This window comes from Manihot esculenta, chromosome 18, assembly GCF_001659605.2.
Source record: "Manihot esculenta cultivar AM560-2 chromosome 18, M.esculenta_v8, whole genome shotgun sequence".
NCBI lineage: Eukaryota > Viridiplantae > Streptophyta > Magnoliopsida > Malpighiales > Euphorbiaceae > Manihot > Manihot esculenta.
In genome coordinates, this window is record NC_035178.2 from 11,835,669 (window position 1) to 11,858,566 (window position 22,898).

A 22,898-nucleotide genomic window follows, 5' to 3' on the forward strand; every position below is an offset into this window, starting at 1 on the left:
TCCGGACAAACTCTTCTGCTTCTTTTTTACCAGTGGGCCAATAGTATCCTTGCCTGAATACTTTGTTAGCTAATGTTCCTGCTCCCTCGTGGGCTCCACACAAGCCTCTATGTATCTCTTCCATCACCTTTGTGGCTTCTTCCGGGCTCACACATCGGAGCCATGGACTGGATTTTCCTTTTCTGTATAAGGTCCCCCTTATTGCTTGGTAGTTAGCGGCACGAGCTGCTATCTTTCTGGCTTCATCTTTATCTTCGGGGAGCTCGCCCTTTTCCAAGTATCTCAGGTACGGGGTCATCCAAGTTGGGCTTTGTTCTACCTGCCATATCGTGTTGGTTTTATTAAAAGCAGGTGTATGGACCTGTTGTATGTACACTTCATCGGGAAGCTGTTCCAGTTCTTCTTTGGATAATCGGCTGAGCAGATCTGCTTCCTCATTTTCTTCTCGGGGTATCCTTTGAAACCTGATGGTTACTCCTCGACCTATGAGCTCGGCTTCCAAAGTTTTTACTTTATCGAGGTAGTTCTGCATGATGGGGTCTCTAGCCTGATATACTCCCGTCACCTGGTTGATCACTAGCTGAGAGTCGCTATTCACCTCGAGGTCGGTTACCCCTACCTCCAAAGCTACCAACATTCCATTCACCAGGGCTTCATATTCTGCTACATTATTCGAGGCTTTGAACTCTAGACGTAGGGCGTAACACACCTTAAACTCCTCTGGCCCCTTGAGCATTATTCCGGCACCATTGCCCTCAGTGTTTGATGCTCCGTCTACATACAGCTTCCAGTTAAATTCTGGATGAGGCTCCCCCTCACATTGCTGTCTTGCTGTCCCTGAGGATAATCCTCCCTGCACCTCGTTGAATGAGCACTCTGCTATGAAGTCAGCCAAAGCTTGGGATTTTATAGCTGTCCTGGGTCGATATTCTAGACAGTAAGGGCTGATCTCGACGGACCAAGCCAACATCCGACCTGAAGTTTCCGGCCTGCGTAGAATCTTTTTTAAGGGTTGGTCTGTCATCACAACTCCTTGGTGGCCCTCCAAGTAAACCTTAAATTTCCGAACTGCTAGCAATAGGGCGTAAGCCATTTTTTCAATGTTTGAGTATCTGACCTCGGTATCTCTGACGTAAAAGACGGGTTTCTGCTCCCCCTCTTCCACCCTTACTAATACTGCGCTGACTGCTTGTTTTGAGGCCGCCAAGTATATCAGAAGTTCCTCACCTTTTACAGGGCTACTGAGTACATGGGGCGAGCTAAGATATTTCTTGAGCTCTGCGAAGGCTTTTTTGCAATCTTCCGTCCACTCGAAGTTCGGTACTTTCCTCAACTTTTGGAAGAACGGCAAGCACTTTTCTGCTGATCTTGACATGAATCGGTTGAGCGCCACTACTCTCCCAGTTAGTCTCTGGACGTCCCTTACGCAGGTCGGCTCTGGCATATTCAATATGGCTTCCACCTTCTCCGGATTAGGCTCAATGCCTTTTCCGCTTACCATGAATCCCAGAAATTTTCCTCCTCGAATAAAAAAAGCGCACTTTGCTGGGTTCAACTTCATTCTGTACTGGTTTAATACTCCGAATACTTCCCTCAAGTCTGCCATGTGCTGCTGGAAGTTTGGGCTTTTGACCACCATATCATCTACATAGACTTCTACATTCCTGCCAATTTGATTTTTGAAGATTTTATTCATCAGTCTTTGGTACGTTGCCCCGGCATTCCTCAATCCGAATGGCATAGCTCTATAGCAATAAGTCCCATCTTCAGTTATAAACGAAGTCTTTTCCTCATCCGACCTTTCCATTGGGATTTGATGATAACCAGACATAGCATCCAAAGAAGACATATAATCAAAACCGGCCGTAGAGTCGACCATTTTATTAATGTCAGGAAGTGGATAACAATTTTTAGGGCATGCCTTATTTAGGTCAGTAAAATCTATGCACATCCTATATTTGCCATTGGCTTTTTTGACTAATACATGATTTGCCAACCACTGTGGGTACATAATGTAACGACCCCAAAACGGACCGTCACCGGCGCTAGGATTCAGGTCGGCGTAAGGCCGCCAGAACCCGTAGCAAGCCTGCTATATACTCTGTGTACCTGTAAATCTCATACATGATCATACATTTTATGTGAAAATAAAAACTCTTTTTCCTGATCCAAGGCTTAACCTGTGCATGCACTATCTCTGTCTGTACCCCTGACTAGAGCTGGCTCTAGATGGGTTATCTCGTACCTGTTAAGCCTGGGTTTCACAAACTCAGCAAAATATATACATAACCTGATCATGTACAAAAACCAAAGATTTACAACACAACTATGTCAAGCACAGGTCTAACTATAAACATAATTAACATATCTCTTTCATATTACATGTCCACTCTAAGCTAATACAAGTTTCTTCTCTTATCTCTGAACTCTTCTGACCTTCCCCTGTACACTGTACACTGAGATCCTGCAAGACTGGGATTAAGGGAGTGGGATGAGCTCTATAGCCCAGTGAGTAGAATAATAAAATCAGTCATAAAATATGATCTCATGGAATGCATCATATCACAGACAAGCCACATCAAGAGTAAACCTGTCACCACATAGCCTCAGTAACTTCCGTGCCAGGGCGTAGAATCGAGCACCTGGTCTTCCTGTCATATATGTATATGTGTATAACACCTCTGTACTTACCATTGCCAGGGCGTAGTCAAAGGCTCCTGGTCTTTACTATACCTGCCAGGGCGTAGTCAAAGGCTCCTGGTCTTAACTCAGAGACTATTGGATCATTCAGCATTTACTCACACCCACAAGTAACAATGCAATGCAACATAGTCGTGAATAGTAATGCAGTCAACCTATTTGCATAATCATGATGCATGAGATATGCTAAAACATTCTATTGTCTCCTTAAAAACATTAAGTTTAGTTCCACTCACCTCTGGCTCTGGACTGACTCTGCAGGTTCAGTAACCTCTGGAGCAGTACTCACTGCTGCTCTCTCTGGTTCCTCTGGTCTGTATAAACACATAAAGACTTAAATGAGGGACCAAACTACCTTAAGAATAACTCTATTAAACTACCCAAGAAACCCCTTAATCTCAGTCTAAAACTCATGCAAAACATGCAAAAGAAAAGCTGGACAGAACACTTTCGGCGGCAGGTTCGGCGGCCGAATGTCCTCTCCAGAGACGAAACTCAAGCACCTTCGGCGGCCGAAACTCAATCTTCGGCGGCCGAACCCTTTCGGGGGCAAGCTTCGGGGGCCAAAACATACTCCAGAGACGAAAGTCTCTAACCTTCGGCGGCCGAATCCCCCAAACAGAGCCGAACATACAAAAACACTCAGGGGCAAGCTGTGGCAGCCAAGCCACCATGCAGGAGGTTCGGCGGCCGAATGAACCTTCGGCTGCCGATCCTGAGTTCATCCAGAACTCAGCTTCAATGGCAAACCATCTCCTCCTTCCCTTCAATCTCTCCAAACATGCTTACCTCCTCTACTCAACTCACATATACTCAAGTATATGGTCACAGGGGTCCAAAACTATCTAATAACCCCAAACAACAAAACAAACATAACACATAATCATGTATACATGCATAAATCATCAAAACTCCCATTTAAAACCTCAACATGCATCTCTCTCTCCCCAACTCCCATAAAACCTGCAGAAACATATACACATGTTCAAGAGCATCACTTACCTCCTGGAACAAGAAGATGAGTGATCTAAACAAAGGAAAACGGATCAACTCTTCTCAAACTCTCAAACTCTCTCAAACTCACTTTTTGCTTCAAAACAGTCAAACCCCTTGTGAATGCTCAAAACACTCTGCATGAGCTGCTTAAACTCAGCAAATACAGCATAGGAGACGTGGCCAACTTCTGGACATGATCTGGTGATCACACCTGTCCAAAAGGCTGACTCAGGGATACAAACCTGCTGGCTAAGCAACTCAGCTTCGGCTGCCGAATCGCATGCAAAACCATGCAACATTCGGGGGCCGAACCTGAACTTCGGAAGCCGAACATTGGGCACTTTCGGCGGCCGAACTTATCTTCGGCGGCCGAACTTGGCTCCTCTGCCTTGGTTCCTTTCAACTCATAACTTAGTTCCATTTACCTTAAAAAACATTTAAACACATCATAACCCTTAGTAACACATAACTCCTACCCTTAGATAGAATCCCAACACCCCGGATTCCACCAGATAATAGGAATTCCGGTGCCGGATTCTAGCCGGGTATTACATTCTCCCCTCCTTAAGAACATTCGTCCTCGGATGTTCCTAAAACACAAAACAAAACACAAGGAGGAAACTAACCTCAAAACAAATATGGATACTGCTGGAGCATAGACTCCCGCGTCTCCCATGTGCACTCTTTTAGATTATGGTGGTTCCATAAAACTTTCACCATCGGAATCTCCTTGTTCCTTAGCTGTCTGATCTGCGTGTCCAGAATCCGCACTGGCTGCTCTATATAGGTGAGATCTGTATGAAGCTCCACCTCAGGCTCACTCAGAACCTGATTCGGATCTGACACAAACTGTCGTAGCATAGAAACATGAAATACCGGGTGAATCCTCTCCATAGAAGCAGGTAAATCCAGCTTATACGACACATTTCCGATCCTCTGCACCACCTCAAAGGGTCCAATGTACCGTGGAGCTAATTTACCTTTCTTCCCAAAACGAACCACTCCTTTCATTGGAGACACTTTCAGCAATACCCAATTACCCTCTTGAAACTCTAACTGCTTCCTGCGAACGTCTGCATAACTTTTCTGTCTACTCTGAGCTATTCTGATTCTCTCTCTGATCATGGGCACCATTCTACTGGTAATGTCTACTAACTCTGGCCCTGCAAGAGCTTTGTCTCCTACCTCTTCCCAGCAAACAGGGGATCTGCACTTCCTCCCATACAAAGCTTCATAAGGAGCCATCCCAATGCTAGCATGATGACTGTTATTGTAGGCAAACTCCACCAAAGGTAGATGCTGCCTCCAAGAACCGCCAAAGTCTAACACACATAGTTGAAGCATATCCTCTATGGTCTGGATGGTCCTTTCTGACTGTCCATCAGTCTGTGGGTGGAAAGCAGTACTAAAATCCAATCTCGTGCCCATCGCACTTTGCAGACTCCGCCAAAAGCGGGAGGTAAACTGAGGTCCTCTGTCTGAAACTATAGACACTGGAACTCCATGTAATCTCACTATCTCATCCAGATAGACCTGTGCCAACTTATCCACAGAATAGTTACTCCGTACTGGAAGAAAATGAGCAGATTTCGTGAGTCTGTCCACAATCACCCATATCGAGTCTATCCTGTTGGACGCTACTGGTAAACCCACTACAAAATCCATGGCTATGTTCTCCCATTTCCACTCTGGAATTGGCAATGGGTTAAGCATTCCGGCTGGTTTCTGATGCTCTAGTTTCACCCTCTGGCAAACCTCACAGGCTGTCACGAACTGCGCCACTTCTTTCTTCATGGCTGGCCACCAATAGACCCTTTTCAGATCCTGGTACATCTTGGTGGCTCCTGGGTGCACACTATACCGTGCATTATGAGCTTCCCTCATAATGTTTTCCTTCACACTGCCTCTATCTGGTACACAAAGTCGACTCCCAAAGCGAAGGATCCCTTTGCTGTCCAATCTGAACTCTGCACTGTTGCCTGACTGAACAGTCCTGGCAATTTTCATCAACTCAGGGTCCTCATGCTGTCTCTGAGCTATCTGCTCCAGAAACACAGGTGTCACTCTCATCTGTGCAATCAATGCACCTGTACCAGACAACTCTAGCTGTAATCCCTCGTCAAAGAGCTTATAAAGCTCCATCACAACTGGTCTCCGCTCTGCTGCTATATGGGATAAACTGCCTAGTGACTTCCGGCTTAGGGCGTCTGCGACAACATTCGCCTTACCCGGATGATACTGGATTTTACAATCATAATCACTGAGCAATTCAACCCACCTTCTCTGCCGCAAATTCAGCTCTCTCTGACTTAAGAAGTACTGTAAACTCTTGTGATCGGTGAAGATCGCGCATTTAACCCCGTAGAGGTAATGCCGCCACATCTTAAGTGCAAAGATAACTGCTGCCATCTCTAGGTCATGGGTAGGGTAATTCAACTCGTGCTTCTTCAACTGTCTAGAAGCATAAGCTATCACCCTATCCTGCTGCATCAGAACACAACCCAATCCCACTCGAGACGCATCACAGAACACTGTGAAATCCTTGTCACTAACAGGCAGAGCTAGCACTGGTGCTGTAGTCAATCTCTGCTTGAGCTCCTCAAAGCTCTCTTCACACTGGTCTGACCAGCTAAACTTCTGGTTCTTCTGAGTCAGTTTGGTCATAGGAGCTGCTATCTTTGAGAAGTTCTGAACGAACCTCCTGTAGTAACCTGCCAGTCCCAGAAAGCTTTTAATCTCAGTCACTGTCATGGGTCTGGGCCAGTTAGCTACAGCCTCTATCTTCTTGGGGTCTACCTCAATACCCTCTGCTGATACCACATGTCCCAAGAAGGAAATGCTCCTCAACCAAAACTCACACTTAGAGAACTTGGCATACAAACCATGCTCTCTCAGTGTCTGCAACACTATCCGCAGATGATGGGCATGCTCCTCTACATTTCTGGAATACACTAAGATGTCATCAATAAACACAATCACAAAGTGATCCAGAAACTCGCTGAAAACTCTATTCATGAGATCCATGAATGCTGCAGGGGCATTAGTCAACCCGAATGGCATCACTAAGAACTCATAGTGCCCATATCTAGTCCGGAAAGCTGTCTTAGGCACATCTGCCTCTCTAACTCTCAACTGATGATACCCAGATCTCATATCTATTTTCGAGAAACAACCTGCTCCAGCTAGCTGGTCAAATAGATCATCAATCCGAGGTAAGGGATACCTATTCTTGATAGTGACCTTGTTCAACTGTCTGTAGTCGATACAAAGTCTGAGGGATCCATCCTTCTTTCTGACAAAGAGTACTGGAGCACCCCAAGGTGAGGTACTAGGGCGGATGAAACCCTTATCGACCAAGTCCTGCAACTGTTCTTTCAACTCTTTTAACTCTGCTGGTGCCATCCTGTAGGGAGGAATAGAGATAGGTCTGGTACCTGGCAGTAATTCAATTTCAAACCCTATCTCCCTATCAGGTGGTAATCCTGGCAAGTCGTCTGGGAACACATCGAGAAACTCTCGGACTACTGGTACTGTGGCTGGTTCCCTCACCTGACTGTCTAGCTCTCTCACATGAGCTAGAAACCCCTGACAACCACTCCTAAGCAAACGACGAGCCTGAAGGGCTGAAATCATACCTCTGGGTGTACCTCTCCTGTCTCCTCTGAAGACACACGCTGACCCATCCTGGTCTCTAAGACTCACTAGCTTCTCTCGACAGTCCAACGTAGCACTATATGTAGATAACCAATCCATCCCTAGAATGACATCAAAATCTGTCAAATCTAGAACCACAAGGTCAGCTGGAAGGCATCTACCCTCTATGAATACTGGACTGAAACGACAGACTGACACTGCCACTGATGGGTCACATCTAGGTCCACTGACCCAGAGAGGATACTCTAACTCAGAACTGATCAAACCCAATCGCTCTATGGCTCTCGAAGCAATAAAGGAATGAGAAGCACCGGGGTCCATCAAAGCATACACATCTGAACACCCAAGGATGAGATTACCTGACACCACTGTGTTCGATGTATTAGCCTCCTCCTGAGTCATGGTGAAAATCCGTGCTGGAGCTACAGGATTTCCACCTCGGGAACCTACTGCTGAAGTAGAGGCTGCCCCTCTCCCTCTACCTCTACCACTACCCTGAGGCATAGCTGAAGCTACTGGCTGCCCTACTGGCTGTGCTACACTGCCTGAACTCATCTGCTGGGAAGGTGCCACAAAAGTCACCTGAGGACACTCTCGAGCAATATGCCCTTCCTGTCCGCATCTAAAACAAGCTGTCGATCCCAACTGACAAGTTCCTCTGTGTGGTCTCCCACATCTCCTACATGCTGGAATAGCTGTGCCAGAACTTGAGCCACTACCCATTCCCAGACCTGACTTGACTTTACTCCAGAACCCTTTCCTTGTTCCTCTCGCTCTATCCCATCTCTTACTGCCTGTAGGACCTGAACTGGGGGCCTTAGACCCCGAAGCCTGTGCCTTTGATTGTTTCTGAATCTTGGCACTAGCTTCCATCTTCCTTGCTGCATCTATAATCGAGTGAAAACTCTCCTTTTCTGCTGGAAGGATCAAAGAAGAATACCTGGGATGAAGTCTCATGGTATATCTCCTTGCCTTCTTCTGATCAGTATCATAGGCCTGACCCACGTACTGAAGCAGATCCAGGAACTTATCTGTAAACTCATCAATAGTCATCTCATCTGTTTGTCTCAACTGCTCAAATTCTATTATCTTCATCTCCCTGGAGCTATCAGGAAAAGCCCATCCTGCGAACTCATTAGCAAACTCTCCCCACGACATACTGTTCATTCTGGGCTCTATATAGTTCTTGAACCATTCCCGAGCCTTCTTACATTTCAGTGTAAACCCCGCCATCTCAATGGCTCTACTATCATCTGCCCCTAACTCATCAGTAATCATCTTCACAGTTCTCAGGTACTCAAATGGATCATCTCCTGTATTGAACTTAGGAGCATCCAATTTAAGGTACTCAGTCATCTTCACTTTACTTCCAGATGAACTAGATGGAAAAGTTTGGGCAATAGGGGCTGCTGGTTCTATTTGGGGTGGTGGAGGTGCTGGTTCATTTATTTCCGGGTGTGCTACACTTGGATGTATAGGGGAGGGTGGATACATCGGATATGGTGGATATGATGGGTAATAGTGAGGATATGGCATATATGGCATGTATGTAGGATATGGGTCAAAACGAGAGTATTCCGACATACCCTCCATCGGATACTCTGGCTCCTGAAACAAGGATGGATAGCCAAAACCTGAGCCTGAACACCTCCCTCGGATTCGCCCATACCTTCATCCATAGACGGATCAGTCTCCATGGCCTCCCTCTCCTCTTCTGATCTACCTCCTCTCACTATCCCTCTTCTGCTCTCGTCTACAGACCTTCTAGGGTCTATTGACATGCCTTCCCTGCTAGATCTTTGTGACCTTGCCCTTGGCAATGCAGGAGGACGAGCAGCTAATCCCTCACTATCTGATGGGACTCCAGTCAATCGAGCTGATCGACGAGTTCCTCGCATCTTAACGCTGGAAAACAACACACACGATAGCATATCAGCACATAAACATATATCGCAAAGATAACACATATGCATAGCAGTACATAGCATCAAAGAGACAGGACTCCATATCCTATCCTAGTGGACATGATTTCCTATTGTGCTTGACCACTTCTAACCTGTCTGAGCCCAACACTGTCTCTATAGGTCCGATCATGTGAACCTAGGGCTTTGATACCAATCTGTAACGACCCCAAAACGGACCGTCACCGGCGCTAGGATTCAGGTCGGCGTAAGGCCGCCAGAACCCGTAGCAAGCCTGCTATATACTCTGTGTACCTGTAAATCTCATACATGATCATACATTTTATGTGAAAATAAAAACTCTTTTTCCTGATCCAAGGCTTAACCTGTGCATGCACTATCTCTGTCTGTACCCCTGACTAGAGCTGGCTCTAGATGGGTTATCTCGTACCTGTTAAGCCTGGGTTTCACAAACTCAGCAAAATATATACATAACCTGATCATGTACAAAAACCAAAGATTTACAACACAACTATGTCAAGCACAGGTCTAACTATAAACATAATTAACATATCTCTTTCATATTACATGTCCACTCTAAGCTAATACAAGTTTCTTCTCTTATCTCTGAACTCTTCTGACCTTCCCCTGTACACTGTACACTAAGATCCTGCAAGACTGGGATTAAGGGAGTGGGATGAGCTCTATAGCCCAGTGAGTAGAATAATAAAATCAGTCATAAAATATGATCTCATAGAATGCATCATATCACAGACAAGCCACATCAAGAGTAAACCTGTCACCACATAGCCTCAGTAACTTCCGTGCCAGGGCGTAGAATCGAGCACCTGGTCTTCCTGTCATATATGTATATGTGTATAACACCTCTGTACTTACCATTGCCAGGGCGTAGTCAAAGGCTCCTGGTCTTTACTATACCTGCCAGGGCGTAGTCAAAGGCTCCTGGTCTTAACTCAGAGACTATTGGATCATTCAGCATTTACTCACACCCACAAGTAACAATGCAATGCAACATAGTCGTGAATAGTAATGCAGTCAACCTATTTGCATAATCATGATGCATGAGATATGCTAAAACATTCTATTGTCTCCTTAAAAACATTAAGTTTAGTTCCACTCACCTCTGGCTCTGGACTGACTCTGCAGGTTCAGTAACCTCTGGAGCAGTACTCACTGCTGCTCTCTCTGGTTCCTCTGGTCTGTATAAACACATAAAGACTTAAATGAGGGACCAAACTACCTTAAGAATAACTCTATTAAACTACCCAAGAAACCCCTTAATCTCAGTCTAAAACTCATGCAAAACATGCAAAAGAAAAGCTGGACAAAACACTTTCGGCGGCAGGTTCGGCGGCCGAATGTCCTCTCCAGAGACGAAACTCAAGCACCTTCGGCGGCCGAAACTCAATCTTCGGCGGCCGAACCCTTTCGGGGGCAAGCTTCGGGGGCCAAAACATACTCCAGAGACGAAAGTCTCTAACCTTCGGCGGCACCTTCGGCGGCCGAATCCCCCAAACAGAGCCGAACATACAAAAACACTCAGGGGCAAGCTGTGGCAGCCAAGCCACCATGCAGGAGGTTCGGCGGCCGAATGAACCTTCGGCTGCCGATCCTGAGTTTATCCAGAACTCAGCTTCAACGGCAAACCATCTCCTCCTTCCCTTCAATCTCTCCAAACATGCTTACCTCCTCTACTCAACTCACATATACTCAAGTATATGGTCACAGGGGTCTAAAACTATCTAATAACCCCAAACAACAAAACAAACATAACACATAATCATGTATACATGCATAAATCATCAAAACTCCCATTTAAAACCTCAACATGCATCTCTCTCTCCCCAACTCCCATAAAACCTGCAGAAACATATACACATGTTCAAGAGCATCACTTACCTCCTGGAACAAGAAGATGAGTGATCTAAACAAAGGAAAACGGATCAACTCTTCTCAAACTCTCAAACTCTCTCAAACTCACTTTTTGCTTCAAAACAGTCAAACCCCTTGTGAATGCTCAAAACACTCTGCATGAGCTGCTTAAACTCAGCAAATACAGCATAGGAGACGTGGCCAACTTCTGGACATGATCTGGTGATCACACCTGTCCAAAAGGCTGACTCAGGGATACAAACCTGCTGGCTAAGCAACTCAGCTTCGGCTGCCGAATCGCATGCAAAACCATGCAACATTCGGGGGCTGAACCTGAACTTCGGAAGCCGAACATTGGGCACTTTCGGCGGCCGAACTTATCTTCGGCGGCCGAACTTGGCTCCTCTGCCTTGGTTCCTTTCAACTCATAACTTAGTTCCATTTACCTTAAAAAACATTTAAACACATCATAACCCTTAGTAACACATAACTCCTACCCTTAGATAGAATCCCAACACCCCGGATTCCACCAGATAATAGGAATTCCGGTGCCGGATTCTAGCCGGGTATTACACATAACCTCCCTAATAAAACCTGCCTCCTCAAGTTTCTGCACCTCTTCCCTGGTGGCCTGCTGCTTTTCTCTTCCTACCACTCTCTTCTTCTATTTTACTGGCTTGGCTTCGGGAAGTACATTCAGCTTGTATGTCATCACCGTGGGGTCAATTCCAGGCATGTCGGAGGGCTTCCAGGCGAAACTAGACGCATGACCTCGGATTAGGGCCATGACTTCAGCTTTTTGTTCTTTAGTGAGGCCGGCGTTGAGACTAAAGACCTTTTCTACCTCTGCTTCTGATAAAGGGAAGGTCTCCAGCTCCCCCACTGGTTCTGTCCTGGCCTCCGTTTTCTCATCCCGAACCTCTAGGACTTCCGAGTTAAGAGCCTCTCCAATGGAGCTTGGTTCTGCTACTGTGGCCAAATATACTGCTCTTGCCTCTTTCTGGCTGCCCCGGGCTATTCCCACCCCTTCTTCTGTTGGGAATTTGAGCGCCAAATACCTGATACTGGTGACAGCTTCGAAATTGAACAGCGCAGGCCTCCCCAAGATCACATTATAGCTTAACGGAAGTTTAACCACTAAAAATACCTCGTGGTGAGTACGAGTTCTGGGTGCTTCACCCAAGGTGAGAGCCAGCTTCACCTTCCCTTCTACGACCACCGGTACTCCTCCAATCCCCTTGATTGGTGCTTGATCTCGGACCAACTGTTCTTCCGAAATTCCCATCTGCTGAAAAACCCGGTATGGTAGCAAGTTGACTTTGCTCCCATCATCCACTAAGACCTTCTTTACCCGATAATTGTGAATGACGGCTTCAATGACGAGCGCGTCATCATGGGGCATCTGAATACCCTGAGCATCTTCTGAAGAGAAGGTGATTGTCATAGGAGAGTGGTCAACGATCTGCATGACCTCGGTGCTGCTGGTCTCTCCTTCCCGATTTCTCTTCTTCCCCCGGCGGCCCATCCGTCCTCCCGTTCCTCCAACAATCATGTTGATGGTCCCACTGGATCCATCGTTCACCGGTCCTGCTCCTGTTCTCCTCGACGCCTGAACCACCGGGCTGGATTGAGGCCTTTGTCCCTCTGATTTCTTTACAAAATTCTTTAGGTGCCCCCTCTTTATCAACCTCTCGATTTCTGCTATCAACTGGAAGCAGTTGTTGGTATCGTGGCCATGCGTCCGATGATATTGACAGTATTTGTCAGGATTCCGATGATCTGCTTCCGACTTCATAGGTTTGGGCCACTGGAGAAAATCCTTATCCTGGACAGCCATGAGCACCTCGGCTCTGGACACATTTAATGGAGTCGGCTTTTCAGGGACCCAAGGGGGAGGCAACCTTGGCTCAAGGGCCCGTGGAGGGGGAGGCCGTTGGTCCCTTCGCTCCCAGGCCTGCTTGTACGGCTCGGGTCTCCTGTTGTGTTTCTTTTCATGTTTCTCCGGCCTCCTTTCTTCTGAGGCTTTTTCTTTTCCCGCCATCCTTTTGGCAAATCGGCTCGTTACTAAGGCGTCATCCTGCCTTATATACTTCTCTGCTCTCTGCATCAGCTCGGTCAGGGATGTGGGAGGCTTCCTGCTCAAGGAACCGAAGAACTCGGCAGAGGTCGTTCCCTTTTGCATTGCCTCTACCGCCCTTCCTTCATCAAGATCGGGAATCTGCAGGGCCTCTGTATTGAAGCGAGCGACATACTCTCTGAGTGATTCACCCTCTCTCTGCCTTACTGTCTCCAAGTAGCTCGTCTTCCTCTCCGCTGGCACTCCGGCTATGAATCGACTGATAAAGCGAATGGCTAGGTCTCCGAAACTCCTGATACTTCCGGTCTCAAGGCTATTGAACCACGCCCGCGCTGGTCCCGAGAGCGTCGTTGGGAATACTTTACACATTAAGGCATCGGATAGAGTTTGCAACTCCATGAAGGTCTTATAGTTCATGACATGCTCCCTCGGGTTACCAGTTCCAGCATAAGCCGCCATTGATGGCATCATAAACTTTTTAGGGACAGTCTCCTGTTGCACCCACTTTGAGAAAGGGGAAGAAGTAGGCAAGGAGGTTTGGCTTTGGTCTTTCTTACCTAACTCGGCGAGGAGCTGTTCTCTCAGTTTCTTCAACTTTTGGTCCACCTTCTCGTCTTCTGGGCTAAGTTTTTTCTCCAGGTGGTACTCCTCCTCCTCTGCTTCAATTCCCGTCCACCCGGTGATTTCGGCGGAATAGTTATCCACCTCCTCATTTTCTATCATCTCCCTCGCCCTCCTCCCATGGATTCGGGCCTCCGGTCCTTCCTCTTCACCGGCTCTTCTTCCTCTTTCCTCAGTGTCGCGGCTGCTGGTTTGAAGACGGTCAGGTGCGGGTCGGGGGTCATTGGTCTGAGGTTCCTCTACGACCGGGAGTGTATTTGCTGGGGTGTTGAGGCCCCTCTGTTGCATTATTTGTCCCAACCAATGGGCTGTAGTCTGTAACTGGAGAGCCATGTTCTGAAGATCTTGGTTAGACAAGGTGACAGCGGGGGTGTTCCCTGCCAAACTTGGCGAGGGGTTAAGAGAAACAGGTGTTTGGTTGTTTAATGCCGTAGGACTAGAAAAGGAGAATTGTTGCCCCTCTTGGGCAGAGCTTAGGTCATTTGGGACGTTAAGGTTACTTTCTTGGTGATTAGCCATCGTGGATCTCAGTGGGTTTCCTTAAGAGTGAAAACTCCGGTGATGAAAAGATCTCCGTTGTTCCCCACAGACGGCGCCAATTGATGATCTGAGATCCAATAGAGTAGGGTTTTACAAGGGTTTTTGCATTAGAGAATAAAAACTTAAACATTCTGAGGAGGGGACTCCCCTTTTATCCATTTCGTCTTGCTTGCTGGTGACGTATAAAGGTCTCTCCAGGATTGGGCCACGCGTCTCTGCCATACAGATTCGAACGTACGAGGGTATCAGGCGCCTGCCCCATGCGTAACGGCCTCTGATTCTCCCTACGCGTACGTTCGAACGGATCTGCCAGGCTGTCTGGTGAGTGTCATTCTGGATACTGGATCGAGCCGAGAATTGGGCCAGAGAGGAGAGGGCCTGTTTTGTGCGGACTGAGTCAATCTGGGTGAGGAGGCTTGGTCGAGCCCGGCCTTGGAAGTTGGATGAGCCAGACCTGCTTTGGGTGCCAAATACGTGGGCCTTTGCTTTGTGGGCTTTAGGTTGTGGACGAGGTCCTGAACCGGGATGGAGGAATCCAGCTGTCATCAATATGAAATATGGGCTATTAAATTATCATTCTGAAAAAATTTATAGTTCTTTTTATTTTTTTAATGTATTAAATAAGTAAAAAATAATTAATGAAGGAACAAAACGTAGCATCTACTAGAAGATTAACAAGAAACTATTACATTATATAATTTTTGTGTGAATGTGCATACGTGCATGTGCTTGCTTGACAATATAAATTAATAACATTACTGAAAAGAAAAAAAAATTCATATTAAACAAAATCTGTATCATCTCATTTCAATTTTATAGATTTAAAATTTTATTTTTTTAATATATAAAAGTATATTAATAAATATTTAAATAAATAATCATCATATTTTTGCACCATATATGCATATATTTTTTATTTTAATTATGAAATTTAATAAATTATTTACAAATTTAATTTTATAATAAAATAATAAGTACACCTGACTAAATTCGATAGATTTTAGATTCTATTCCCATCGACTATCAAGAAATTGAATAAAGTGAGCAAGTTGCAAAATTTCAAAGCAATCTAGGCAGTATTTATTGAATATATAAAAGATGAGAAGATCAAGCACATGGGCTATAGGATATGGATTGAATTTTTTACTCAAAAAAAGCAAATCAATGAAGCCACACCTTATAAAAACCCATTGAAGAAACTCTCTTCTAATCCACTTCCCTTTCTCAAAACTAGCATGAAGAATCTCTTCCCTCTCTTCCTCTCTACTCTTGCTGTTCACTTCCTCTGCCTCAAACTCACCTCAGCTGCCTGTCACGTGGATGATGAAGCGGGTCTCTTGGCTTTCAAATCGGGTATTACCCATGACCCATCTGCTATGCTCAGCTCATGGAAGCCCGGCACTGACTGCTGCACTTGGGCAGGTATAAATTGCCGCGTTGAAAATCGGGTCACGACAATTTCACTTTCCGGGCAACCCGAAAAACCCAACAGCTTCTTATCGGGTACTATCTCACCTTCCCTAGTGAAAGTACAAAATCTTGATGGTATTTACTTTCTGAATTTGAGAAATATTACGGGTAAATTCCCGGATCTTATATTCGGGTTGCCCAAACTCAAGTTTGTTTACATAGAAAACAATAAGCTTTCGGGTCAAATACCCAATAACATAAGAAGGTTAACCCAACTGGAGGTACTGAGTTTGCAAGGGAATCAATTCACTGGGTCAATACCATCTTCAATATCTGAGTTAACTGAGTTGACACAGCTCAAACTCGGTAAGAATTTTCTCACAGGCACAATCCCTCTTGGAATTAGCAAGCTGAAGAGCTTGACCTATCTGAGTCTTCAACACAACAAACTTTCAGGCTCAATTCCTGACTTTTTCTCATCATTCACTAATCTCAGAATTCTTGAACTTTCCCACAACAAATTTTCTGGGAAAATCCCAGCTTCAATATTATCACTAGCACAAAAATTAGCTTACCTTGAGCTGGGCCACAATGCATTATCAGGGAAAATCCCAGATTTTCTGGGATCTTTTACAGCTCTAGACACACTAGACCTATCAGCAAACAATTTCACAGGAACTGTGCCAAAAAGTTTTGGGAATCTCACAAAAATCTTCAATCTTGACCTCTCTCACAATTCTCTTGTAGACCCATTTCCCACAATGAATGTGAAAGGGATAGAATCCCTAGATTTGTCATATAATCAATTCCATCTTAAGCAAATACCCAATTGGGTCACTTCATCTCCCATTATTTTCTCTCTGAAGCTGGCAAAATGTGGGATCAAGATGAACTTAAATGACTGGAAACCAAAGGAGACATATTTCTATGACTATATTGATCTGTCTGAGAACGAAATTTCAGGCAGTCCCATTTGGATACTGAACAAGACAGATGATTTGGTGGGGTTTTGGGCTTCAGGGAACAAGTTGAAGTTTGATTTGGCAAGTTTGAGGATTGTTAAAACATTGAAGAACTTGGATTTGTCAAGGAATTTGATTTATGGAAAGATACCCAATACAGTTTCTGGGTTGAAAAGTTTGAATTTGAGTTATAATCATCTATGTGGAAAGATTCCAGCAACAAACTTTCCTGTTAGTGCATTTGTGGGTAATGATTGCTTGTGTGGTTCTCCACTAGCTCCTTGCAAGCTGTGAGAAGCCAATAAAGACTAGGGACAGTTTCCTCTTGACTCTGCCAATTGGAGAAGCTTATAGGGAAGGAAATGGCTGGCTGCCACTAGCTTATATTAGAAAATAAATATCTATATATAGATATATTGAGACTCGAATTGACATTAAGGTGTATTAATTTGTATTATTTTCTATTTCCATGTGCTAAATATTTTGGGTATTTTCTGCTGTATGATAATTAAAAAAAATAAATTATACTTAGAATGTCTAAATTTAATGTTACCGTAATTAATGGATTGATTTCTATATTTTTAAAATCGAACACTAAAATCTCTATATAATTAATCGGTTCAAATTGAATGTCTTTTAATTTATAATTTCATTAGTCAACTAGTTAAAAGGAGAATAAATATTTTAAATATCTAAAATATTCTTGTAAATACTTAAATCCTTTCTAATATAGGTGAAAAATTTTATATTGTGTAAACTATATTTTGATCCTTAAATTTTAGAGTAAGTGATGGATCAGTTCTTATATTTTTAAAATTAAATTCTTAAATTCATCTATATTTAATCCGTCTAAAATTACAGTTTTTTATCTATTAGAGATATTAGTTTGAAAGTAGTGAATGATTAAACTTTTTTCTGAAAATACTTATTTTTTCTAAAATATTTTTTATAAAAATTTACAATTTATTTAAAAATTATTTGGTATTATTTAAAAATAATTAAAATTATAAGTATTTTATAAAAGTTTTGAAATTATAAGTATTGAAATATTTTAATGAATGTAAATGGAAGAACAAAAAGTGTTAAAAAAATAGTTAAATGAGATATTATAAATAAAAATTAATGAAATTTATGTGTTCTTTCAAATAAAAAATAAAGGATCAAAATATTTAAATTATAATAGATAAAAATGCACTGATTATAGAGAGATTTAAGTATATGATTTTAGAAATATAGAGACTAATCTATTAATTATGTGAAAATTTAAAAACTCAAGTATAATTTATTCATTCAAAAAAGGTAATAAAGATATTGTTAACGGTAAAAATGAATGGAGGGATTTTTAATTCGGACAGACTGATTATAGAGGAATTTAAGTATTCAGTTTTAAAATATAAGATTCGATTCGTTAATTTAGTAAAGTGTAATTTATAAAAAAATTTATTAACTATATTTTTATATTCTTTAAAATGATATGTAATTTATTATTAGTTGCCAAAAACAAGTTGTATGGTTAGAATAAATTTAATAGAGAAAAGAGAAAGTAGTGAAAAATTTTGCCTCTAAAACTATCGAGAATAAAAATGAATAAGCAAGCTAACGTGGTAGATCGAATTTAATGAATGAATGTCTTGTATATTAATACTCACTCTCCTACAATTTCTAAAATTATCATTAAATTTCAACTATTAACTATTACAGTAATAAAGTTTATAATTTTGACCTTTTTCTTCTTATTTCGGAGGAAAAGTGGTAAAACTTTATTCAACATTTCATCTAGTAAAAATAATTCATGCCTAGGCATAGCTTGAGTGGCCCAAGTAACTCAAGCTAATGAATGGAGATATTTTGATTGAATGGTTTGATTGGGTGCAAATCAGTTTTCTGATTTAGTTTCTCGGCAAAAATCATCTATCAATTTGTAACTTGAATTCATTATAGTTCTTGATCTCTAATCCACTTTGTAGCCACTGATTTATTATAGGTTAGTTGTACATAAATATAAATTGAATTAAATTAAAAATTGATATAAAATAACTTAATTTTAATTCAATTAATTTATTTTATAATTAAAATAATATGAATTAATTTAAATTTAAATTGACTCATATATAATGAAAATAACATGAATCGATCTTAATTCAATTGACTCACATATAGTTTTAAAAAGGGATTTTAATTTTTGATTCAATTAACTTACTTTATTGTATAAATTATAATGTAATGTTATATTATGTTATATAATAATAAACATATAATTTTTATTTGTAGCATGTCATATTATATATACTAAATATATTTTGTTATATAAAAAATTGTTTTTTTTATTATGTCTTAAAAATGATATATAGTTTATTATTAGATGTTGAAATGAAGTTGTATGATTGGATTGAATTTAACAGAGAAAGAAGGTGGGGAATTTTGTCTTTAAATTATTAAGAATAAAAATGACATTTTACTTCGAAAGGACTATTTTGATTCACTGTGGATCTCTCAATCATGTTTCTTGGTTTGAAATTTAAAAATTTATAAAAATTTAATTCAACTCAATTTAATTTTTTTTAATTTCCTTTAAAATAAAAAAGATTTATTTATTATTTAACTTATAAATTTTAATATTTTTTTAAAAGAAATTATGTCAAATAAGAAACGAGTAAAAATAGAGTTGGACACGCTAAATCTACTAAATAAGCAATCGAAGCAGTAGATCGACTTCAATAAATGAATGGCATGTACATCCATTCTCACTCTTTTATTATTTTCAAAATTATCAATAAATTTCAAACTACTCACCTTTGCCGTAATAAAGTCTAAATTTTTTATCTTTCTCTTCTTGTTTTGGAAGAAAGTGGTAAAACTTTCTTCAGTGTTTCATCTAGTCAAATAATTAATGGCTAGGCGTTGTAGCTTGAGTGGCCAACGCAGCTCTTGGCTCCATCCCAATCATGGAATCGAGCCAAATAATTAATGGCTAGGCATATCACTTTTTTTGCATGGTGTAAAACTGATGCATACAATTAATTCTTAGTTATTTTTAGGGAAGTAATAGAATTAAACAGTTGGTAAGTTATTCGAGATTTAATTAAATAAAAATTTGATCGAATTCGGCTCATTTTCTAAATGAGCCGATGTCGAACTCACTTTTTAGACTCGTTTAATAAATGAGCTGGATTTGAACTTAGTAGTATTTGCTTTGTTTAAATTCGCGAACTTGGCTCATTTTTAAATTCATAAATAAGGTTGTAAGCTGACTCGTGAACAAGCTCGTAAATAAATTCGTGAGCAGACTCGCAAACAAACTCATAAACATACTCGTTCGCCACATCGAAAGTTAAAGAGATATGGCGAATTATAGTTTATTTTTATAAAACATAACATTTCTATATTCTTTTTTATTAGTTTTTAATTTTAGAGATTTCAATTAAATAAAAAAATTTAATTTAAAAGTATTTTAATGACTTTATAATTTAAATGAATTTGAGTTATATTAAATTTGTTTATAATATAATTGAGTTCAAATTTGAGTTTAAATGAATTTAAATTCGAATTTTTTTAATAGAGTTTAAGTTTAATCATTAATGTGATAAACGAGTTTATTATAAATTAAATTCGAACCGAACTCAAATTTAATATTTATTATATGAATCGAGTTTGAGTTTATAAATGAACTTTGAGTTGGGTTCAAACTCGAACTCGAACTTTTAAATTTATTTTCTAATTGAATTTGAACTTATTAAAACTCGACTCGGTTTGGTTCGATTACGTCCCTAATTATTTTGTTGGTAGGTATTTTTTAGAGAGAGAAATTGAATCTTAACAGCAGAAAATTATCAATATTATATTGCTAAATTTCACTATTAGTCACTCAATTTTAGTATATTTTTAATTTAATCACTTGAATTTAAAAACTACTCAAACTTCAAATTAGCTTTCATTAACCTCTCCCTTGCGTAAAATTGTAAGTTTCTTGGTTAATTTGAATTAAAAAAAAAAAAAAAAACTTTTCTTCTCTTCCTCCTCTTGTTTTATCTTCCATTTTTATTTTCTCTCCATCTTTCTCTCTTTATTTACAATAAAAACAATTACAGATTCTCTCTTCTCTTATTATCTCTTTTCCAAAAATAAACAATTTTATTTTGCTATATATAAGAAAATAAATAAATTATAGCTATCTACAATTATTACAGCTACTCACAACATAAAAATGGAGAAATTGAAAGTAATTATAATAATTTCTTATCTTGTTCTTGAACTAATACTCCTTATGCATTAACTGAAAAAAAGAAGAAGCAATCAAATGTAATATCTCCCTTCTAATAATCACCACTTATTATAATTTTTGTAATAAAATTAATATATATATATATATAATACTTATAGCTTCTAATTAGGGATGGCAACGGATCGGGTATTTTCGGATATCCGATCCGACCGAACCTTAATAGAACGGATTTGGATAGTTATAATCGGATTTGGAATGGTTCGGATTTTAAAAATAATACCCGTTGTAGGTTCGGATCGGATTCAGATTTTATGTACAGGGTACCCACTATCCGAATCCGTTTATATAAATAATTAATTTAATATAAAAATATATATTTTACAATAATATTTATAAATTTTTTTTATATATTTTTATTTAAAAATTTAAATTTAAATATTCTTTAAAAATATTAAATTTTTTAAATAAAAATTATTAATAAAAAATATTTTTTATATAAATTATTAATTAAAATATATATGATTAAACGGGTTCGGATTTTATTCGGATAATAATAATCAGGTTTGAGACGGATTCGGATAGTTTAAATTAATTTTTAATCGGATTCGAAACGGGTTCTGATATTATTAATATAAATCGAGTTCGGGTTCGGATAATTTAATTTTTACGGGTACCCTACCCGTTTACATTCCTACTTCTAATGATAAAGAAACAAATAACGATCAATTTAACTTTACCTCATTAATGATATATATATGTGATTAATAATGTAATGATTGTTATTATATTAAATTTTAATGATAATTATAAAATATTTTAATTAAAAATAAAAATATTGATAATTAAAGTATAAATATATTTTTTAAATTTTTTTAAAATCTCACATGAGATAAAAAAAAAAACTATCATTTAAAATCACCGTGATATAACTTGTAGATCATATAAACTTACAATGTGTAGAAATTGAATTTTTATTTTTTTATTAGAAATATTGTATATTTAATTATTATCGATATTTAATTATTTTTAATTATTATCACTATTTTAAAATTATTATATTATAAAATTATATTTTTTAATTTAATTTTTAATAATCATATTAATTATCATTAAAAAAGAAATAAATTTATTATTATTATTATTATAATTTTAATGATTGATTATATTAAAATTTTAATTAATATTAATATTAATTAAAATATTCTTATTAAGATTTTGAATGAGAAAATATGTAATGACAACTTAATAACCAAATAAAATAGTCATTAATAATTTTCAACAATAAATTTTTTTTTCATTAATAATTTTTTTAGTGTATATATATATATATATAAATTACTATTTAAAACTTATTCATTAACTTTTAAAATAAAATGAAAATTAATAAATAATTTTATTATTAATTAAATTTTATATTGTTTTTTAAATATAAAGTATTACATTTCTTATTTAAAATAAATTAATAAATAAGCTCCATGACCGATGGGCAAACGAATTTTCTTTTTATTTGTAATTTAACATTCAAAAATATTTTTTAAATTTTTAAATACTAAAAATTTGATCTTCTATAAAATATAAAAATAGTTATCTAAAATTCGTTTTAATGTATAAAATTATATAAATTATTAACTAAAAATTATTATTACATTGAGATAAAATTATGACAAATTAATACTTTTATCATTAATAAAAAAATTTAGTGTAAATTTAAAAAAATAAAAAATATTAAATTAAATTATTAAAATAAAATAGTAAATAATCAACAAATTATATGGATAAATAGAAGAGAAATAAAATAAAAAAGAGAAGAGAAAATAAAATTAGAAAATAGATGATAAGAAAGAGAAAAACCTGAAAATCTATAATAACAGTAAAACAGGATTTTTTGAAAATAAAATTAAAATTTTAAAAATTTTAAAAAA

General features: G+C 39.2%; 1 protein-coding gene across 1 annotated transcript; it reads left to right on the forward strand.

Annotated features, from left to right (window-relative positions):
• The first annotated feature begins 15,456 nt into the window (after window positions 1-15,456).
• On the forward strand, window positions 15,457-17,180 carry LOC110605814 (DNA damage-repair/toleration protein DRT100). Its single transcript, XM_021744455.2, has one exon. The coding sequence runs from the start codon at window positions 15,498-15,500 to the stop codon at window positions 17,046-17,048; it is 1,551 nt and encodes a 516-aa protein (XP_021600147.1). The 5' UTR covers window positions 15,457-15,497; the 3' UTR covers window positions 17,049-17,180.
• The last annotated feature ends 5,718 nt before the right edge of the window (window positions 17,181-22,898 follow it).

Excerpts from the sequence above, each read along its gene's own strand:
- LOC110605814 (XM_021744455.2), top strand. The coding sequence starts at position 15,498 with ATGGGCTATAGGATATGGATTGAATTTTTTACTCAAAAAAAGCAAATC.